The sequence below is a fragment of the Taeniopygia guttata genome, chromosome 3 (assembly GCF_048771995.1).
Source record: "Taeniopygia guttata chromosome 3, bTaeGut7.mat, whole genome shotgun sequence".
Lineage (NCBI taxonomy): Eukaryota > Metazoa > Chordata > Aves > Passeriformes > Estrildidae > Taeniopygia > Taeniopygia guttata.
This window is the reverse complement of record NC_133027.1, coordinates 2,052,424-2,070,736: the sequence shown is the minus strand read 5'-3', so window position 1 is coordinate 2,070,736 and position 18,313 is coordinate 2,052,424. Positions and strand designations below refer to the sequence as shown.

The 18,313-nt window shown below is 39.4% G+C and overlaps 1 protein-coding gene across 2 annotated transcripts in view; it reads left to right on the top strand.

Moving 5' to 3' along the window:
- ELP3 (elongator acetyltransferase complex subunit 3) overlaps positions 1–18,313 on the top strand; it is a 145,760-nt gene that overhangs the window by 58,541 nt on the left and 68,906 nt on the right. For both annotated transcript variants that reach the window (XM_072926249.1, XM_072926250.1), the window contains exons 8-9: positions 1,994–2,155; positions 12,587–12,713. In XM_072926249.1, coding sequence (XP_072782350.1) covers positions 1,994–2,155; positions 12,587–12,713 — 289 coding nt within the window. The remainder of the gene's footprint in view (positions 1–1,993; positions 2,156–12,586; positions 12,714–18,313) is intronic.

Below are 18,313 nucleotides of genomic sequence, written 5' to 3'. Positions count from 1 at the left end.
AATCCCCAAAAAACCCCAAAAAACCCCAAAAAACCCAAAATTTGTGGATTTTACCCCAAAAATTTCATTTTTTTTCCCTCAGGCACGCGGAGCGCAGCCGCAGCCGCTGCGTGGGGATGACCATCGAGACGCGGCCGGACCATTGCCAAAAAACCCCAAAAAAACCCCAAAAAAACCCAAAAAACCCAAAAAACCCCAAAAAACCCAAAAGGGGTGTATTTTAACCCAAAAAATTTGATTTTTTCCCTCAGGTACGCGGAGCGCAGCCGCAGCCGCTGCGTGGGGATGACCATCGAGACCCGGCCGGACCATTGCCAAAAAACCCCCCAAAAAAACCCAAAAAACCCCAAAAAACCCCAAAAAACCCAAAAAAGACCCAAAAAAGCCAGATTTTAACCCAAAAAAATTGATTTTTCCCCTCAGGTTCGCGGAGCGCAGCCGCAGCCGCTGCGTGGGGATGACCATCGAGACGCGGCCGGACCATTGCCAAAAAAACCCCAAAAAAACCCCAAAAAAACCCCAAAAAAACCCAAAAAACCCAAAAAAGCCAGATTTTACCCCAAAAATTTCATTTTTTTCCCTCAGGCACGCGGAGCGCAGCCGCAGCCGCTGCGTGGGGATGACCATCGAGACCCGGCCGGACCATTGCCAAAAAACCCCAAAAAACCCCAAAAAACCCAAAAAAACCCCCAAAAATCCCCCAAAAAACCCAAAATTTGTGGATTTTACCCCAAAAATTTCATTTTTTTCCCTCAGGCACGCGGAGCGCAGCCGCAGCCGCTGCGTGGGGATGACCATCGAGACGCGGCCGGACCATTGCCAAAAAAAACACCAAAAAAACCCCAAAAAACCCCAAAAAAACCCAAAAAAACTCCAAAAAACCCAAAATTTGTGGATTTTACCCCAAAAATTTCATTTTTTTTCCCCTCAGGTACGCGGAGCGCAGCTGCAGCCGCTGCGTGGGGATGACCATCGAGACCCGGCCGGACCATTGCCAAAAAACCCCAAAAAACCCCCCAAAAAACCACAAAAAAACCCCAAAAAACCCAAAATTTGTGGATTTTACCCCAAAAATTTCATTTTTTTTCCCCTCAGGTACGCGGAGCGCAGCCGCAGCCGCTGCGTGGGGATGACCATCGAGACGCGGCCGGACCATTGCCAAAAAAACCCCCAAAAAAACCCCAAAAAAACCCCAAAAAAACCCAAAAAAAACCCAAAAGACCCAAAAAAGCCAGATTTTAACCCAAATAAAATTGATTTTTTTCCCTCAGGCACGCGGAGCGCAGCCGCAGCCGCTGCGTGGGGATGACCATCGAGACGCGGCCGGACCATTGCCAAAAACACCCCAAAAAAACCCCAAAAAAAACCCCAAAAAACCTCCAAAAAAAACCCAAAAAAACCCAAAAAAGCCAGATTTTAACCCAAAAAAATTGGATTTTTTTCCCTCAGGCACGCGGAGCGCAGCCGCAGCCGCTGCGTGGGGATGACCATCGAGACGTGACCGGACCATTGCCAAAAAAACCCCAAAAAAAACCCCAAAAAACCCCAAAAAACCCCCCAAAAAACCCAAAAAAACTCAAAAAAACCCAAAATTTGTGGATTTTACCCCAAAATTTTCATTTTTTTCCCTCAGGCACGCGGAGCGCAGCCGCAGCCGCTGCGTGGGGATGACCATCGAGACGCGGCCGGACCATTGCCAAAAAAACCCCCAAAAAACCCCAAAAAAAACCCCAAAAAACCCAAAAAAAACCCCAAAAAAACCCAAAATTTGTGGATTTTACCCCAAAAATTTCATTTTTTTTCCCCTCAGGTACGCGGAGCGCAGCCGCAGCCGCTGCGTGGGGATGACCATCGAGACCCGGCCGGACCATTGCCAAAAAAACCCAAAAAACCCCCAAAAAACCCCAAAAAACCCCGAAAAAAACCCAAAAAAACCCAAAAAAACCCAAAATTTGTGGATTTTACCCCAAAAATTTCATTTTTTTTCCCTCAGGCACGCGGAGCGCAGCCGCAGCCGCTGCGTGGGGATGACCATCGAGACGCGGCCGGATTTCTGCCTGCGGCCGCACCTCAGCGCCATGCTGGGCTACGGCTGCACGCGCCTCGAGATCGGCGTGCAGAGCGTCTACGAGGACGTGGCCCGAGACACCAACAGGTCGGGGACGGAATTCCCGGGAATTCCGACAGGGTTGGGACAGCGTTCCGGGTCAGGGACACCATTCCAGGTCAGGGACACCATTCCAGGCCAGGGACCCCATTCCAGGTCAGGGACTCCATTCCAGGTCAGGGACACCATTCCAGGTCAGGGACACCATTCCAGGTCAGGGACACCATTCCAGGTCAGGGACACCACTCCAGGTCAGGGACACCATTCCATTCCAGGGAATTCCAACAGGTCAGGGACACATTCCAGGGAATTCCAGCAGACCAGGGACACCATTCCAGGGAATTCCAACAGGTCAGGGACACCATTCCAGGGACACCATTCCAGGGAATCCCTGCAGGTCAGGGACACCATTCCAGGTCAGGGACGCCATTCCAGGTCAAGGACACCATTCCAGAGAATTCCAAGAGATCAGGGACACCATTCCAGGGAATCCCTGCAGGTCAGGGACCCCGTTCCAGGTCAGGGACACCATTCCAGGTCAGGGACACCATTCCAGGTCAGGGACACCATTCCAGGTCAGGGACAGCGTTCCTGGGAATTCCAACGGACCAGGGACAGCATCCCAGGTCAAGGACCCCATTCCATTCCAATGACACCATTCCAGGTCAGGGACCCCATTCCAGGCCAGGGACACCATTCCAGGGAATCCCAACAGGTCAGGGACACCATCCAGGGAATTCCGACGGGTCAGGGACGGTGTTGCAGGGAATTCCAGCAGACCAGGGACACCATTCCAGGGAATTCCAAGAGATCAGGGACACCATTCCAGGTAATTGACACCATTCCAGGGACCCCATTCCATTCCAAGGACACCACTCATTCCAGGGACCCCATTCCAGGGAATTCCAAGAGATCAGGGACCCCATTCCATTCCAGTGACACCATTCCAGGTTCAGGGACCCCATTCCAGGTCAGGGACACCATTCCAGGTCAGGGACACCATTCCAGGTCAGGGACACCATTCCAGGTTCAGGGACCCCATTCCAGGTCAGGGACACCATTCCAGATCAGGGACACCATTCCAGGTCAGGGACACCATTCCAGGTCAGGGACACCATTCCAGGTCAGGAACCCCATTCCAGGTCAGGGATCCATTCCAGGTCAGGGACACCATTCCAGGTCAGGGACACCATTCCAGGTCAGGGACACCATTCCAGGTCAAGGACACCATTCCAGGTCAAGGACACCATTCCAGGTCAGGGACACCATTCCAGGGACCCCATTCCATTCCAGGGACACCATTCCAGGTCAGGGACACCATTCCAGGGACACCATTCCAGGTCAGGGACCCCATTCCAGGTCAGGGACACCATTCCAGGTCAGGGACACCATTCCAGGTCACTGACCCCATTCCAGGTCAGGGACACCATTCCAGGTCAGGGACACCATTCCAGGCCAGGGACACCATTCCAGGGACACCATTCCAGGCCAGGGACACCATTCCAGGTCTGGAACACCATTCCAGGGAATTCCAACTGACCAGGGACACCATTCCAGGGAATTCCGACAGGTCAGGGACACCATTCCAGGGAATTCCAAGAGGTCAGGGACACCATTCCAGGCCAGGGACACCATTCCAGGCCAGGGACACCATTCCATTCCAGGGACACCATTCCAGGGAATCCCAACAGGTCAGGGACCCCATTCCAGGGAATTCCATCGTGGCTGGGACACCATTCCAGGGAATCCCAACTGACCAGGGACACCATTCCAGGGACACCATTCCAGGGACACCATTCCATTCCAGGGACACCATTCCAGGTCAAGGACACCATTCCAGGGAATTCCGACAGGTCAGGGACACCATTCCATTCCAGGTCAAGGACACCATTCCATTCCAGGGACACCATTCCAGGTCAGGGACACCATTCCAGGTCAGGGACACCATTCCATGTCAGGGACACCATTCCAGGTCAGGGACACCATTCCAGGTCAGAGACACCATTCCAGGGACACCATTCCAGGTCAGGGACACCATTCCAGGGAATTCCGACAGGGCTGGGACACCATTCCAGGTCAGGGGCCCCATTCCAGGTCAGGGACACCATTCCAGGTCAGGGACACCATTCCAGGTCAGGGGCCCAATTCCAGGTCAGGGACACCATTCCAGGTCAGGGACACCATTCCAGGTCAGGGACACCATTCCAGGTCAGGGACACCATTCCAGGTCAGGGACACCATTCCAGGTCAGGGGCCCCATTCCAGGTCAGGGACACCATTCCAGGTCAGGGACACCATTCCAACAGGTCAGGGACCCAATTCCAGGGAATTCCAAGAGGTCAGGGACACATTCCAGGTCAAGGACACCATTCCAGGGAATTCCACCAGGTCAGGGACACCATTCCAGGGAATTTCAACAGAGCTGGGACAGCATTCCGGGTCAGGGACACCATTCCAGGGACCCCAGTCCAGGTCAGGGACACATTCCAGGGAATTCCAACAGGTCAGGGACACCATTCCATTCCAGGGACACCGTTCCAGGTCAGGGACACCATTCCAGGGAATCCCAGGAGATCAGGGACACCATTCCAGGTCAGGGACACCATTCCAGGTCAGGGACACCATTCCATGTCACGGACACCATTCCAGGGAATTCCAAGAGGTCAGGGACCCCATTCCATTCCAGGGACATCATTCCAGGGACATCATTCCAGGTCAGGGACACCATTCCATTCCAGGGACACCGTTCCAGGTCAGGGACACCATTCCAGGTCAGGGACACCATTCCAGGTCAGGGACACCATTCCAGGTCAGGGACACCATTCCAGGGAATTCCAAGAGGTCAGGGACACCATTCCAGGGAATTCCAGCAGACCAGGGACACCATTCCAGGCCAGGGACCCCATTCCAGGGACACCATTCCAGGTCAGGGACACCATTCCAGGTCAGAGACACCATTCCAGGGAATTCCGACAGGTCAGGGACACCATTCCAGGTCAGGGACACCATTCCAGGTCAGAGACACCATTCCAGGGAATTCCGACAGGTCAGGGACACCATTCCAGGGAATCCCAACAGGTCAGGGACACCATTCCAGGTCAGGGACACCATTCCAGGTCAGGGACACCATTCCATTCCAGGGACACCATTCCAGGTCAGGGACCCCATTCCAGGTCAGGGACACCATTCCAGGTCAGGGACACCATTCCAGGTCAGGGACACCATTCCAGGTCAGGGACACCATTCCAGGGACACCAACAGGTCAGGGACATCATTCCAGGGAATTCCGACAGGTCAGGGACACCATTCCAGGTCAGGGACACTATTCCAGGGAATTCCGACAGGTCAGGGACACCATTCCAGGGAATCCCAACAGGTCAGGGACACCATTCCAGGGAATCCCAACAGGTCAGGGACACCATTCCAGGTCAGGGACACCATTCCAGGTCAGGGACACCATTCCAGGTCAGGGACACCATTCCAGGTCAGGGACACCATTCCAGGTCAGGGACACCATTCCAGGTCAGGGACACCATTCCAGGGACACCATTCCAGGTCAGGGACACCGTTCCAATCCAGGGACACCATTCCAGGGAATTCCAAGAGGTCAGAGACACCATTCCAGGTCAGGGACACCATTCCATTCCAGGGACACCGTCCCAGGTCAGGGACACCATTCCAGGGACACCATTCCAGGGAATTCCAACAGGTCAGGGACACCATTCCAGGTCAGGGACACCATTCCAGGTCAGGGACACCATTCCAGGTCAGGGACACCATTCCAGGGAATTCCAACAGGGCTGGGACAGTGACAGGTCAGGGACACCATTCCAAGGAATTCCAACTGATCAGGGACACCATCCCATGTCAGGCCCACCATTCCAGGGAATCCCAACAGGTCAGGGACACCATTCCAGGGAATTCCAACGGACCAGGGACAGTGACAAGTGAGGGACCCCATCCCAGGTCAGGGACACCATTCCAGGGAATTCCGACAGGTCAGGGACAGCATTCCATTCCAGGGACACCATTCCAGGTCAGTGACACCATTCCAGGGAATTCCAACTGACCAGGGACACCCGTCCAGGTCAGGGACACCGTTCCAGGGACACATTCCAGGGAATTCCAGTGGACCAGGGACCCCATTCCAGGTCAGGGACACCATTCCAGGTCAGGGACACCATTCCAGGGACACCATTCCAGGTCAGGGACACCATTCCAGGGACACCATTCCAGGTCAGGGACACCATTCCAGGTCAGGGACACCATTCCAGGTCAGGGACTCCATTCCAGGTCAGGGACACCATTCCAGGTCAGGGACACCATTCCAGGTCAGGGACACCATTCCAGGTCAGGGACACCATTCCAGGGAATCCCAACTGGTCAGGGACCCCATTCCAGGGACACCATGCCAGGCCAGGGACACCATTCCATGTCAGGGACACCATTCCAGGGAATTCCAAGAGATCAGGGTCACCATTCCAGGTCAGGGACAGCCATGGCATTCCACGGAATTCCGCAGGTCAGGGACACCATTTCAGGGAATCCTGGCTGGGATGGGACACCGTTCCAAGGACACCATTCCATTCCAGGGACACCATTCCAGGTCAGGGACTCCATTCCATTCCAGGGACCCCATTCCAGGCCAGTGACACCATTCCAGGGAATTCCAACAGGTCAGGGACACCATTCCAGGTCAGGGACACCATTCCATTCCAGGGACCCCATCCCAGGTCAGGGACACCATTCCTGGTCAGGGACACCGTTCCAGGTCAGGGACACCATTCCAGGGACTCCATTCCAGGTCAGGGACACCATCCCAGGTCAGGGACACCATTCCAGGTCAGGGACACCATTCCAGGGACACCATTCCAGGTCAGGGACACCATTCCAGGGACACCATTCCAGGTCAGGGACACCATTCCAGGTCAGGGACACCATTCCATGTCAGCCCCACCATTCCAGGGAATCCCAAGAGGTCAGGGACACCATTCCAGGGAATCCTGGCCGGATTTGGGAATTTCATGTTTCTCCAGAAGGAATTTTTGGGTGATTTTCACCCTTTTTTTTCATTCCCATCCCTTCTCCTTTCCCACTGTTTTTATTCCCGTTTTTTACTGAAGATTCCCGGACAGAATCCCAGAATCTCTCCCAAATTTCTCTCCGTGCTAGAACAGCTCTTTTCCCACAGAATTCACAATTTTAACACTCAAAAATTCCCAATTTGGGCTCCAGACCCCTCCAGATCCGGGCTTTGGGTTGGGGTCAGTGTGGCATTCCTCCTGCAATCCCAAAAATCCCCAACATTTGGGATTTCCTGCTTTTTTTCCTGCTGCTTTTCCTGCTTCTTTTCCTGCCTTTCCTGCTTTTCCTGCCTTTTCTCCTTTTCCTGCTTCCTTTCCTGCTTTTCCTGCTGCTTTTCCTGTTTCTTTTCCTGCTGCTTTTCCTGCCTTCCCTGCTTTTCCTGCTTTTTTTTCCCTTTTCCCTGCTTTTCCCACTTTTCCTTATTTTCCTGCTTTCTTGCTTCTTTTCCTCCTTTTCCTTCTTTTCCTGCTTTTCCTACTTATTCTCTTCCTTTCCCTGCTTATTTTCCTGCTTCTTTTCCTGCTTTTCCTGCTTCTTTTCCTCCTTTTCCTCCTGCTTTTCCTGCTTCTTTTCCTGCTTCATCTCGCTGTTTTTTTTCCTGCTTCTCCTGCTGCTTTTCCTGTTTTTCTTCCTTCTTTTCCTTCTTTTCCTGTTTTTCTTGCTTCTTTTCCTGCTTCTTTTCATGCTTTACCTACTTTTCCTGCTTATTTTCTTCTTTTTTTCCTGCTTCTCCTTCTTTTCCTGCTTCTCCTGCTCATTTTCCTCCTTTTCCTCCTCCTTTTCCTCCTCCTTTTCCTGCTTCTTTTCCTGCTTTTCCTACTTATTCTCCTCCTTTCCCTGCTTATTTTCCTGCTTCTTTTCCTGCTTCTTTCCCCTCTTTTTTTTCCCTGCTTTTCCTGCTTATTTTCCTCCTTTTCCTCCTGCTTCCCCTGCTCATTTTCCTCCTTTTCCTGCTTCTTTTCCTGCTTCTTTTCCTGCTTCTGCTTCTTTTCCTGCTTCTCCTGCTCATTTTCCTCCTTTTCCTCCTGCTTTTCCTGCTTCTTTTCTGGCTTCTTTTCCTGCTTTTTTCCCTGATTTTCCTGCTTTACTTACTTTCCCTGCTTTTTTTTCCTTCTTCTTTTCCTTCTTTCCCTGCTTCTTTTCCTGCTTCTTTTCCTTCCTTTCTTGCTTCTTTTCCTTCTTTTCCTGCTTCTTTTCCTTCTTCCCGCTTCTGCTTATTTTCCTGCTTATTTTCCTTATTTTCCTGCTTCTTTTCCTGGTTCTTTTTGCTCTTTTTTTCCCCCTGCTTCTCCTGCTTATTTTCCGGCCTTTCCTCCTCCTTTTCCTCCTCCTTTTCCTCCTTCTTTTCCTCCTGCTTTTCCTGCTTTTCCTGCTTCTTCTGCTCATTTTCCTCCTTTTCCTCCTGCTTTTCCTACTTCTGTTCCTGCTTCTTTTCCTGCTGATTTTCCAGCTTTTCTGGCTTTTCCTTCTTCTTTTCCTGCTTATTTTCCTTCTTCTTTTCCTGCTTTTCCTGCTGCTTTTCCTGCTTTTCCTGCTTCTCTTGCTTCTTTTCCAGCTTCTTTTCCTGTGTTTTTTCCTGCTTTTCCTACTTCTTTTTTTCCTTTTTCCTGCTTCTTTTCCTTCTTTTTTCCTGCTTCTTTTCCTGCTTCGCCTGCTCATTTTCCTCCTGCTTCTTTTCCTTCTTTTCCTGCTTCTTTCCCCTCTTTTTTTTCCCTGCTTCTCCCCCTGCTTTTTGTGCTTTTCCCACTTCTTTTCCTGCTGCTTTTCCTTCTTCTTTTCCTGCTGCTTTTCCTGCTTATTTTCCTTCTTCTTTTCCTGCTTTTCCTCCTTATTTTCCTTCTTTTCCTGCTTCTTTTCCTGCTTCTTTTCCTGCTTTTCCTGTTTTTTCCCAGCTTTTCCTACTTCTTTTCTTCCTTTTCCTGCTTCTCCTGCTTCTTTTCTGGCTTCTTTTCCTGCGTTTTTTCCTGCTTTTCCTACTTCTTTTCTTCCTTTTCCTGCTTATTTTCCTGCTTCTTTCCCAGCTTATTTTCCTGTTTTTCCTGCTTATTTTTCTGCTTCTTTTCCTTCTTTTCTTCCTGCTTCTGCTTATTTTTCTGCTTATTTTCCTTATTTTCCTGCTTCTTTTCCTGCTTCTTTTTGCTCTTGTTCTTTTCCTGCTTTTCCTGCTCATTTTCCTCCTTTTCCTCCTCCTTCTTTTCCTGCTTATTTTCCTTCATTTTTTCCTGCTTCTCCTTATTTTCCTGCTTCTTTTCCCGCTTTTCCTGCTCATTTTCCTTCTTTTCCTCCTTTTCCTCCTGCTTCTTTTCCTTCTTTTCCTGCTTTAACTCCTCCTTTTCCTGCTCATTTTCCTCCTTTTCCTCCCTGCTTCTCCTGCTTCTTTTCCTCCTGCTTTTCCTGCTTCTTTTCCTTATTTTTCTGCACATTTTCCTGCTTCTTTTCCTTCTTTTCCTGCTTCTTTTCCTGCTTCTTTTCCCTCTTTTTTTCCCCAGCTTTTCCTGCTTCTTTTCCTCCTTCTTTTCCTTCTTTTCATGCTTCTTTCCTGCTGCATTTCCTGCTTTTCCTGCTTACTTTCCTTCTTTTTTTCCTGCTTCTTCTGCTTATTTTCCTCCTTTTCCTCCTGCTTTCTCCTGCCTCTTTTCCTCCTTTTCTTCCTGCTTCTTTTCCTGTTTCTTTCCCCTCTTTTTTTTTCCCCTCCTTCTCCTACTTCTTTTCCTCCTTTTTTTCCTCCTTTTCCTCCTCCTTTTCCTTCTTCTTTTCCTGCTTTTCCTGCTTCTTTTCCTGCTTCTCCTGCTCATTTTCCTCCTGCTTTTCCTGCTTCTTTTCCTGCTTATTTTCCTGCTTCTCCTGCTTATTTTCCTCCTTTTCCTCCTGCTTCTTTTCCTTCTTTTCCTGCTTCTTTTCCTGCTTCTTTCCCCTCTTTTATTTTTTTTCCCCTCCTTCTCCTACTCGTTTTCCTCCTTTTTTTCCTCCTTTTCCTCCTCCTTTTCCTGCTTCTTTTCCTTCTTTTTACTGCTTTTTTTCCTTCTTTTTTCCTGCTTCTTTTCCTGCTTCTTTCCCCTCTTTTTTTTCCCTGCTTCTCCTGCTTATTTTCCTCCTTTTCCTCCTCCTTTTCCTCCTCCTTTTCCTCCTCCTTTTCCTCCTTCTTTTCCTGCTTTTCCTGCTTATTTTCCTCATTTTCCTCCTGCTTCTTTTCCTTCTTTTCCTGCTTCTTTTCCTGCTTTTCCTGCTTTTCCTACTTATTCTCCTCCTTTCCCTGCTTCTTTTCCTTCTTTTCCTGCTTATTTTCCTGCTTATTTTCCTGCTTCTTTTCACTCTTTCCTGCTTCTCCTGCTGCTTTTCCTGCTTTTCCTCCTGCCTTTTGTGCTTTTCCTCCTTCTTTTCCTGCTTCTCCTGCTCATTTTCCTCCTTTTCCTCCTGCTTTTCCTGCTTCTTTTCCTTCTTTTCCTGCTTCTTTTCCTCCTTTTCCTCCTTCTTTTCCTGCTCATTTTCCTCCTTCTTTTCCTGCTTCTCCTGCTCATTTTCCTCCTTTTCCTCCTGCTTTTCCTGCTTCTTTTCCTGCTTCTTTCCCCTCTTTTATTTTTTTCCCCTCCTCCTCCTACTCCTTTTCCTCCTTTTTTTCCTCCTTTTCCTCCTGCTTTTCCTGCTTCTTTTCCTTCTTTTTTCTGCTTTTTTCCTTCTTTTTTCTGCTTCTTTTCCTGCTTCTTTCCCCTCTTTTATTTTTTTCCCCTCCTCCGCCTACTCCTATTCCTCCTTTTCCTCCTCCTTTTCCTCCTCCTTTTCCTTCTTCTTTTCCTTCTTCTTTTCCTGCTTCTTTTCCTGCTTCTCTTGCTCATTTTCCTCCTTTTCCTCCTGCTTCTTTTCCTTCTTTTCCTGCTTCTTTCCCCTCTTTTATTTTTTTTTCTCTCCTTCTCCTACTCCTTTTCCTCCTTTTTTTCCTTCTTTTCATGCTTCTTTCCTGCTGCTTTTCCAGCTTTTTCTGCTTTTCCTGCTTTTTTTCCTGCTTCTTTTCCTGCTTCTTTTCCTGCTTCTCCTGCTTCTTTTCCTCCTTTCCCTCCTGCTTTTCCTGCTTCTTTTCCTGCTTATCCTGCTCATTTTCCTCCTTTTCCTTCTCCTTTCCCTGCTTATTTTCCTTCTTCTTTTCCTTCTTTTCCTGCTTCTTTTCTGGCTTCTTTTCCTGCTTATTTTCCTTCTTCTTTTCCTTATTTTCATGCTTCTTTTCCTGCTTCTTTTCCAGCTTCTTTTCCTGCTTTTTTCCCAGCTTTTCTTCTTTTCTTCCTTTCCCTGCTTATTTTCCTGCTTCTCCTGCTTATTTTCCTGCCTTTCCTCCTCCTTTTCCTGCTTTTTTCCTGCTTTTCCTGCTTATTTTCCTTCTTTTTTCCTGCTTCTCCTTCTTTTCCTGGTTCTTTTCCTTCTTTTTTCCTGCTTTTTTTCCTGCTTCTCCTGCTCATTTTCCTCCTTTTCCTCCTTCTTTTCCTGCTTCTTTTCCTGCTTTTCCTGCTTTTCCTGCTTCTCCTGCTCCTTTTCCTCCTTTTCCTCCTGCTTTTCCTGCTTCTTTTCCTGCTTCTTTCCCCTCTTTTTTTTTTCACTGCTTCTCCTGCTTATTTTCCTCCTTTTCCTCCTCCTTTTCCTACTTATTCTCCTCCTTTCCCTGCTTATTTTCCTCCTCCTTTTCCTTCTTATTTTCCTGCTTCTTTTCCTTCTTTTTTCCCTGCTTCTCCTGCTCATTTTCCTCCTGCTTTTCCTGCTTATTTTCCTTCTTTTTTCCTGCTTCTTTCCCTTCTTCTTTTCCTGCTTTTCCTGCTTCTCCTGCTGCTTTTCCTCCTGCTTTTCCTCCTGCTTTTCCTGCTTATTTTCCTTTTTTCCTCCTTTTCCTCCTCCTTTTCCTTCTTCTTTTCCTGCTTTTCCTTCTTTTCCTGCTGATTTTCCCGCTTCTCCTGCTCATTTTCCTCCTTTTCCTCCTGCTTATTTTCCTTCTTTTTTCCTGCTTCTTTTCCTTCTTTTTTTCCTGCTTCTTTTCCTGCTTCCCCTGCTCATTTTCCTTCTTTTCCTCCTTTTCCTCCTGCTTCTTTTCCTTCTTTTCCTGCTTTACCTGCTTCTTTTCCTGCTTCTTTCCCCTCTTTTATTTTTTTCCCCTCCTCCTCCTACTCCTTTTCCTCCTTTTTTTCCTCCTTTTCCTCCTCCTTTTTTTCCTCCTTTTCCTCCTGCTTTTCCTGCTTCTTTCCCCTCTTTTATTTTTTTTCCCTCCTTCTTCTGCTTCTTTTCCTCCTTTTCCCACCCCTTTTCCCACTGTTCCCACCCTTTTCCCACTTTTTCCCACCCATTTCCCCACCCCTTTTCCCACTTTTTCCCTCCTTTTCCCACTTTTTTTCCCACTTTCCCACCCTTTCCCGGCAGGGGCCACACGGTGCGCGCGGTCAGCGAGAGTTTCCACCTGGCCAAGGACGCCGGTTTCAAGGTGGTGGCGCACATGATGCCCGACCTGCCCAACGTGGGGCTGGAAAGGGACATGGACCAATTCTTTGTGAGTATTTTTAATTAAAAATCCCAAATTCCCATTTTTTCCCACACCACTAAAAAATTCCCGCTCGGTTATCCCAAGTACAAACACTTTAAAACTCAATTTTTCTAAAAAAAAATTCATTTTTTCTAAAAAAAAATTCATTTTTTCTAAAAAATTTCATTTTTTCTAAAAAATTTCATTTTTTCTAAAAAAATTTCATTTTTTTCTAAAAAAAATATCATTTTTTCTAAAAAAATTTCATTTTTTCTAAAAAAAATTTCATTTTTTCTAAAAAAATTTCATTTTTTTCTAAAAAAATTTCATTTTTTCGAAAAAAATTTCATTTTTTTCTAAAAAAATTTCATTTTTTTCTAAAAAAATTTCATTTTTTCTAAAAAATTTCATTTTTTCTAAAAAATTTCCATTTTTTCTAAAAAAATTTCATTTTTTTCTAAAAAAATTTCATTTTTTCTAAAAAAATTTCATTTTTTTCTAAAAAAATATCATTTTTTCTAAAAAAATATCATTTTTTCTAAAAAAATTTCATTTTTTCTAAAAAAATTTCATTTTTTCTAAAAAAAAATTTCATTTTTTTCTAAAATTTCATTTTTTCTAAAAAAATTTCATTTTTTCTAAAAAAAATTCATTTTTTCTAAAAAAATTTCATTTTTTCTAAAAAAATTTCATTTTTTTCTAAAAAAATTTCATTTTTTCTAAAAAAATTTCATTTTTTCTAAAAAAATTTCATTTTTTTCTAAAAAAATTTCATTTTTTTCTAAAAAAATTCCATTTTTCCTAAAAAAATTTCATTTTTTCTAAAAAAATTTCATTTTTTCGAAAAAAATTTCATTTTTTTCTAAAAAAATTTCATTTTTTCGAAAAAAATATCATTTTTTCTAAAAAAATTTCATTTTTTCTAAAAAAATTTCATTTTTTCTAAAAAAATTTCATTTTTTCTAAAAAAAATCATTTTTTCTAAAAAAAATATCATTTTTTTCTAAAAAAATTTCATTTTTTTCTAAAAAAATTTCATTTTTTCTAAAAAAATTTCAGTTTTTCTAAAAAAAAAACATTTTTTCTAAAAAAATATCATTTTTTCTAAAAAAATTTCATTTTTTCTAAAAAAAATTCATTTTTTCTAAAAAAATTTCATTTTTTCTAAAAAAAATTTCATTTTTTTCGAAAAAAATTTCATTTTTTCTAAAAAAATTTCATTTTTTCTAAAAAAATTTCATTTTTTTCTAAAAAAATATCATTTTTTCTAAAAAAATATCATTTTTTCTAAAAAAATTTCATTTTTTCTAAAAAAATTTCATTTTTTTCTAAAAAAATTTCATTTTTTCTAAAAAAATTTCATTTTTTCTAAAAAAATTCATTTTTTCTAAAAAAATATCATTTTTTCTAAAAAAATTTCATTTTTTTCTAAAAAAATGTCATTTTTTCTAAAAAAATTTCATTTTTTCGAAAAAAATTTCATTTTTTTCTAAAAAAATTTCATTTTTTCTAAAAAAATTTCATTTTTTTCTAAAAAAATCTCATTTTTTTCTAAAAAAATTTCATTTTTTCTAAAAAAAAATTCATTTTTTCTAAAAAAATTTCATTTTTTCTAAAAGAAATTTCATTTTTTCTAAAAAAATTCATTTTTTCTAAAAAATTTCATTTTTTCTAAAAAAATTTCATTTTTTCTAAAAAAATATCATTTTTTTCTAAAAAAATTTCATTTTTTCGAAAAAAATTTCATTTTTTTCTAAAAAAATTCCTTTTTTTTCTAAAAAAATTTCATTTTTTTCTAAAAAAATTTCATTTTTTCTAAAAAAATTTCATTTTTTTCTAAAAAAATTTCCATTTTTTCTAAAAAAATATCATTTTTTCTAAAAAAAAAATGATATTTATTGCATTATTTCAACCAAAAAATGATATTTCTGCCTCGTTTTAAGCCTAAATCACTGTGGAAAAAAACATTTTTTCCATATTCCTCCTTTTTTCCAAGGTGCTTTTCCCTCTTGGATTCATGAATTCCAACGTGAAAAATGAAGGGAATTAATTGCAAATTAATTACAAAATTAGAATATGTGTTATTATAAAGCATTTTGGTCCGTTTGATTTGTTTTATCGATGTAGAAGGAAAAAAATCAAATTATTTTTCCTTGATGTAGAAGGAAAAAAATCAAATTATTTTTCCTCGATGTAGAAGGGAAAAAATCAAATTATTTTTCCTTGATGTATAAGGAAAAAAATCAAATTATTTTTCCTTGATGTAGAAGTTAAAAAATCAAATTATTTTTCCTTGATGTAGAAGGAAAAAAATCAAATTATTTTTCCTTGATGTAGAAGGAAAAAAATCAAATTATTTTTCCTTGATGTAGAAGGAAAAAAATCAAATTATTTTTCCTTGATGTAGAAGTTAAAAAAATCAAATTATTTTTCCTTGATGTAGAAGGAAAAAAATCAAATTATTTTTCCTTGATGTAGAAGTTAAAAAATCAAATTATTTTTCCTTGATGTAGAAGGAAAAAAATCAAATTATTTTTCCTTGATGTAGAAAGAAAAAAATCAAATTATTTTTTCCTTGATGTAGAAGGAAAAAAAATCAAATTATTTTTCCTTGATGTAGAAGTTAAAAAATCAAATTATTTTTCCTCGATGTAGAAGTTAAAAAATCAAATTATTTTTCCTTGATGTAGAAGGAAAAAAATCAAATTATTTTTCCTTGATGTAGAAGTTAAAAAATCAAATTATTTTTCCTTGATGTAGAAGTTAAAAAATCAAATTATTTTTCCTTGGTGTAGAAGGAAAAAAATCAAATTATTTTTCCTTGATGTAGAATTTAAAAAATCAAATTATTTTTCCTCGATATAGAAGTTAAAAAATCAAATTATTTTTCCTTGATGTAGAAGGAAAAAAATCAAATTATTTTTCCTTGATGTAGGAGGAAAAAAATCAAATTATTTTTCCTTGATGTAGAAGGAAAAAAATCAAATTATTTTTTCCCTGATGTAGAAGTTAAAAAAATCAAATTATTTTTCCTTGATGTAGAAGGAAAAAAATGAAATTATTTTTCCTTGATGTAGAAGGAAAAAAATGAAATTATTTTTCCTTGATGTAGAAGTTAAAAAATCAAATTATTTTTCCTTGATGTAGAAGGAAAAAAATCAAATTATTTTTCCTCGATGTAGAAGGAAAAAAATCAAATTATTTTTCCTTGATGTAGAAAGAAAAAAATCAAATTATTTTTCCTTGATGTAGAAGGAAAAAAATCAAATTATTTTTCCTTGATGTAGAAGTTAAAAAATCAAATTATTTTTCCTTGATGTAGAACTTAAAAAATCAAATTATTTTTCCTCGATGTAGAAGGAAAAAAATCAAATTATTTTTCCTTGATGTAGAAGTTAAAAAATCAAATTATTTTTCCTCGATGTAGAAGGAAAAAAATCAAATTATTTTTCCTTGATGTAGAAGGAAAAAAATCAAATTATTTTTCCTTGATGTAGAAGGAAAAAAATCAAATTATTTTCCCTTGATGTAGAAGGAAAAAAATCAAATTATTTTTCCTTGATGTAGAAGTTAAAAATCAAATTATTTTTCCTTGATGTAGAAGGAAAAAAATCAAATTATTTTTCCTTGATGTAGAAGGAAAAAAATCAAATTATTTTTCCTTGGTGTAGAAGGAAAAAAATCAAATTATTTTTCCTTGATGTAGAAGGAAAAAAATCAAATTATTTTTCCTTGATGTAGAAGGAAAAAAATCAAATTATTTTTCCTTGATGTAGAAGGAAAAAAATGAAAATATCAGAGTAATGAAATATATTGATTAAAAATACGGGCAGAAAGCAAAAAAAAAGACATTTTTTGGAAAAAAAAATAAATGGAAAATGCAGCTGTGCAAGGCAGGAAGGAAATGCTGAAATTTGGGGTAGGAACCGTTTTTTTGAGGGGTTTTCTGCAGAATTCTTTGAGTTTTTGTTAAATAAAATATTTTGGTTTTATTTAGGGGGAGGGACTGGGAGGGGTGAGCACAAAATTCTAAATTCCTGCTGCAGGAATTATTATTATTATTATTGTTATTGTTATTATTATTATTATTATTATTATTATTATTATTATTATTACTATTATTATTATTATTATTATTATTATTATTAATATTAAATAATTATAATATATAATATTATTAATTAATATTATTATTAGTATTGGTATTGGTATTATTATTGTTTTGTTGTTGTCGGTTTTTGTTGTTGTTATTATTATTAATAATAATAATTTTATTATTGTATTATTAATATAATATAATATAATATAATATAATATAATATAATATAATATAATATAATATAATATAATATAATATAATATATAATATAATATAATATAATATAATATAATATAATATAATATAATATAATATAATATATAATATAATATATAATATAATATAATATAATATAATATAATATAATATAATATAATATAATATAATATAATATAATATAATATAATATAATATATAATACAATATAATATATTATAATATATTTTAATATATACTATATAATAATATAATATAATAAATAATAATAATATATAATATAATAATATATTATAATATAATATAATATAATATAATATAATATAATATAATTTTATATAATATTATATTATATTATATTATATCATTAGATAATATTATATATTATTATTAATAATAATAACAATAATAACAATACCAACAACAACAATAATAATGCAAATATAAAATAATAATAATAATCATAATAATAATCATAATAATAATAATAGTAATAATAATAATAATAATAATAATAATAATAATAATAATAATAATAATAATAATAATAATAACAATGTTAATTATTCTGCTCCTGGATGATTTTTTTTTAGCATTTTGTGGGAGGTAAAATTTTTTCTCTACCAGAGAGAAAAAAAAAAATTAATTCCAGAATTTTCATGGAATTCTGTGGGATTGGGCTGGAATTTGGGGTGGAAAAACGGGAATAACCACCAAAAAAAAAGAAAAAATCCGAGGTGGAAAACAGAGGAGGGAGGAATTAATTAAATTTTTCGTAATTAATTTAATAATAATTATCCTTTGCTGCTTATTGGTGATGAGTGGTGCAGGAAATTTGGGAATTTCTTGGGAAAAGTTGAATTTTTGGCCATTAACGACAATTTTCTCAGGAATTGGAGGCGAAATTTTTGGAAGAATTAAAATAAAAGTGAGGAGGAAGAATTGAGGATAAAAAAGGAACAAAAATTTTAAAAAAATTATCATCATTTCCCCTTTTTCACCCTCATTTAAAAATCCATTTTTAAAAACATCCCTTTAAATATAAAAATAAAATTTTTATTTTTATTTTATTTTATTATTAAATAATTATTTTAATTAATTTTAAAAAATTAAATTATTAAATTATTATTTATATATATAAATATTTTATTTATATTTTATAAATAAAATAATTATTAAATAATTATTTTAATTAATTTAAAAAATTAATATATTTTATTATTAAATATAAAAATAAAATTCCTGGAATTCCTTCATTCCCAAGGATTCAGCCTCTCGTTTCCTGCCACTAAATTTTATATCCTCATTTTTA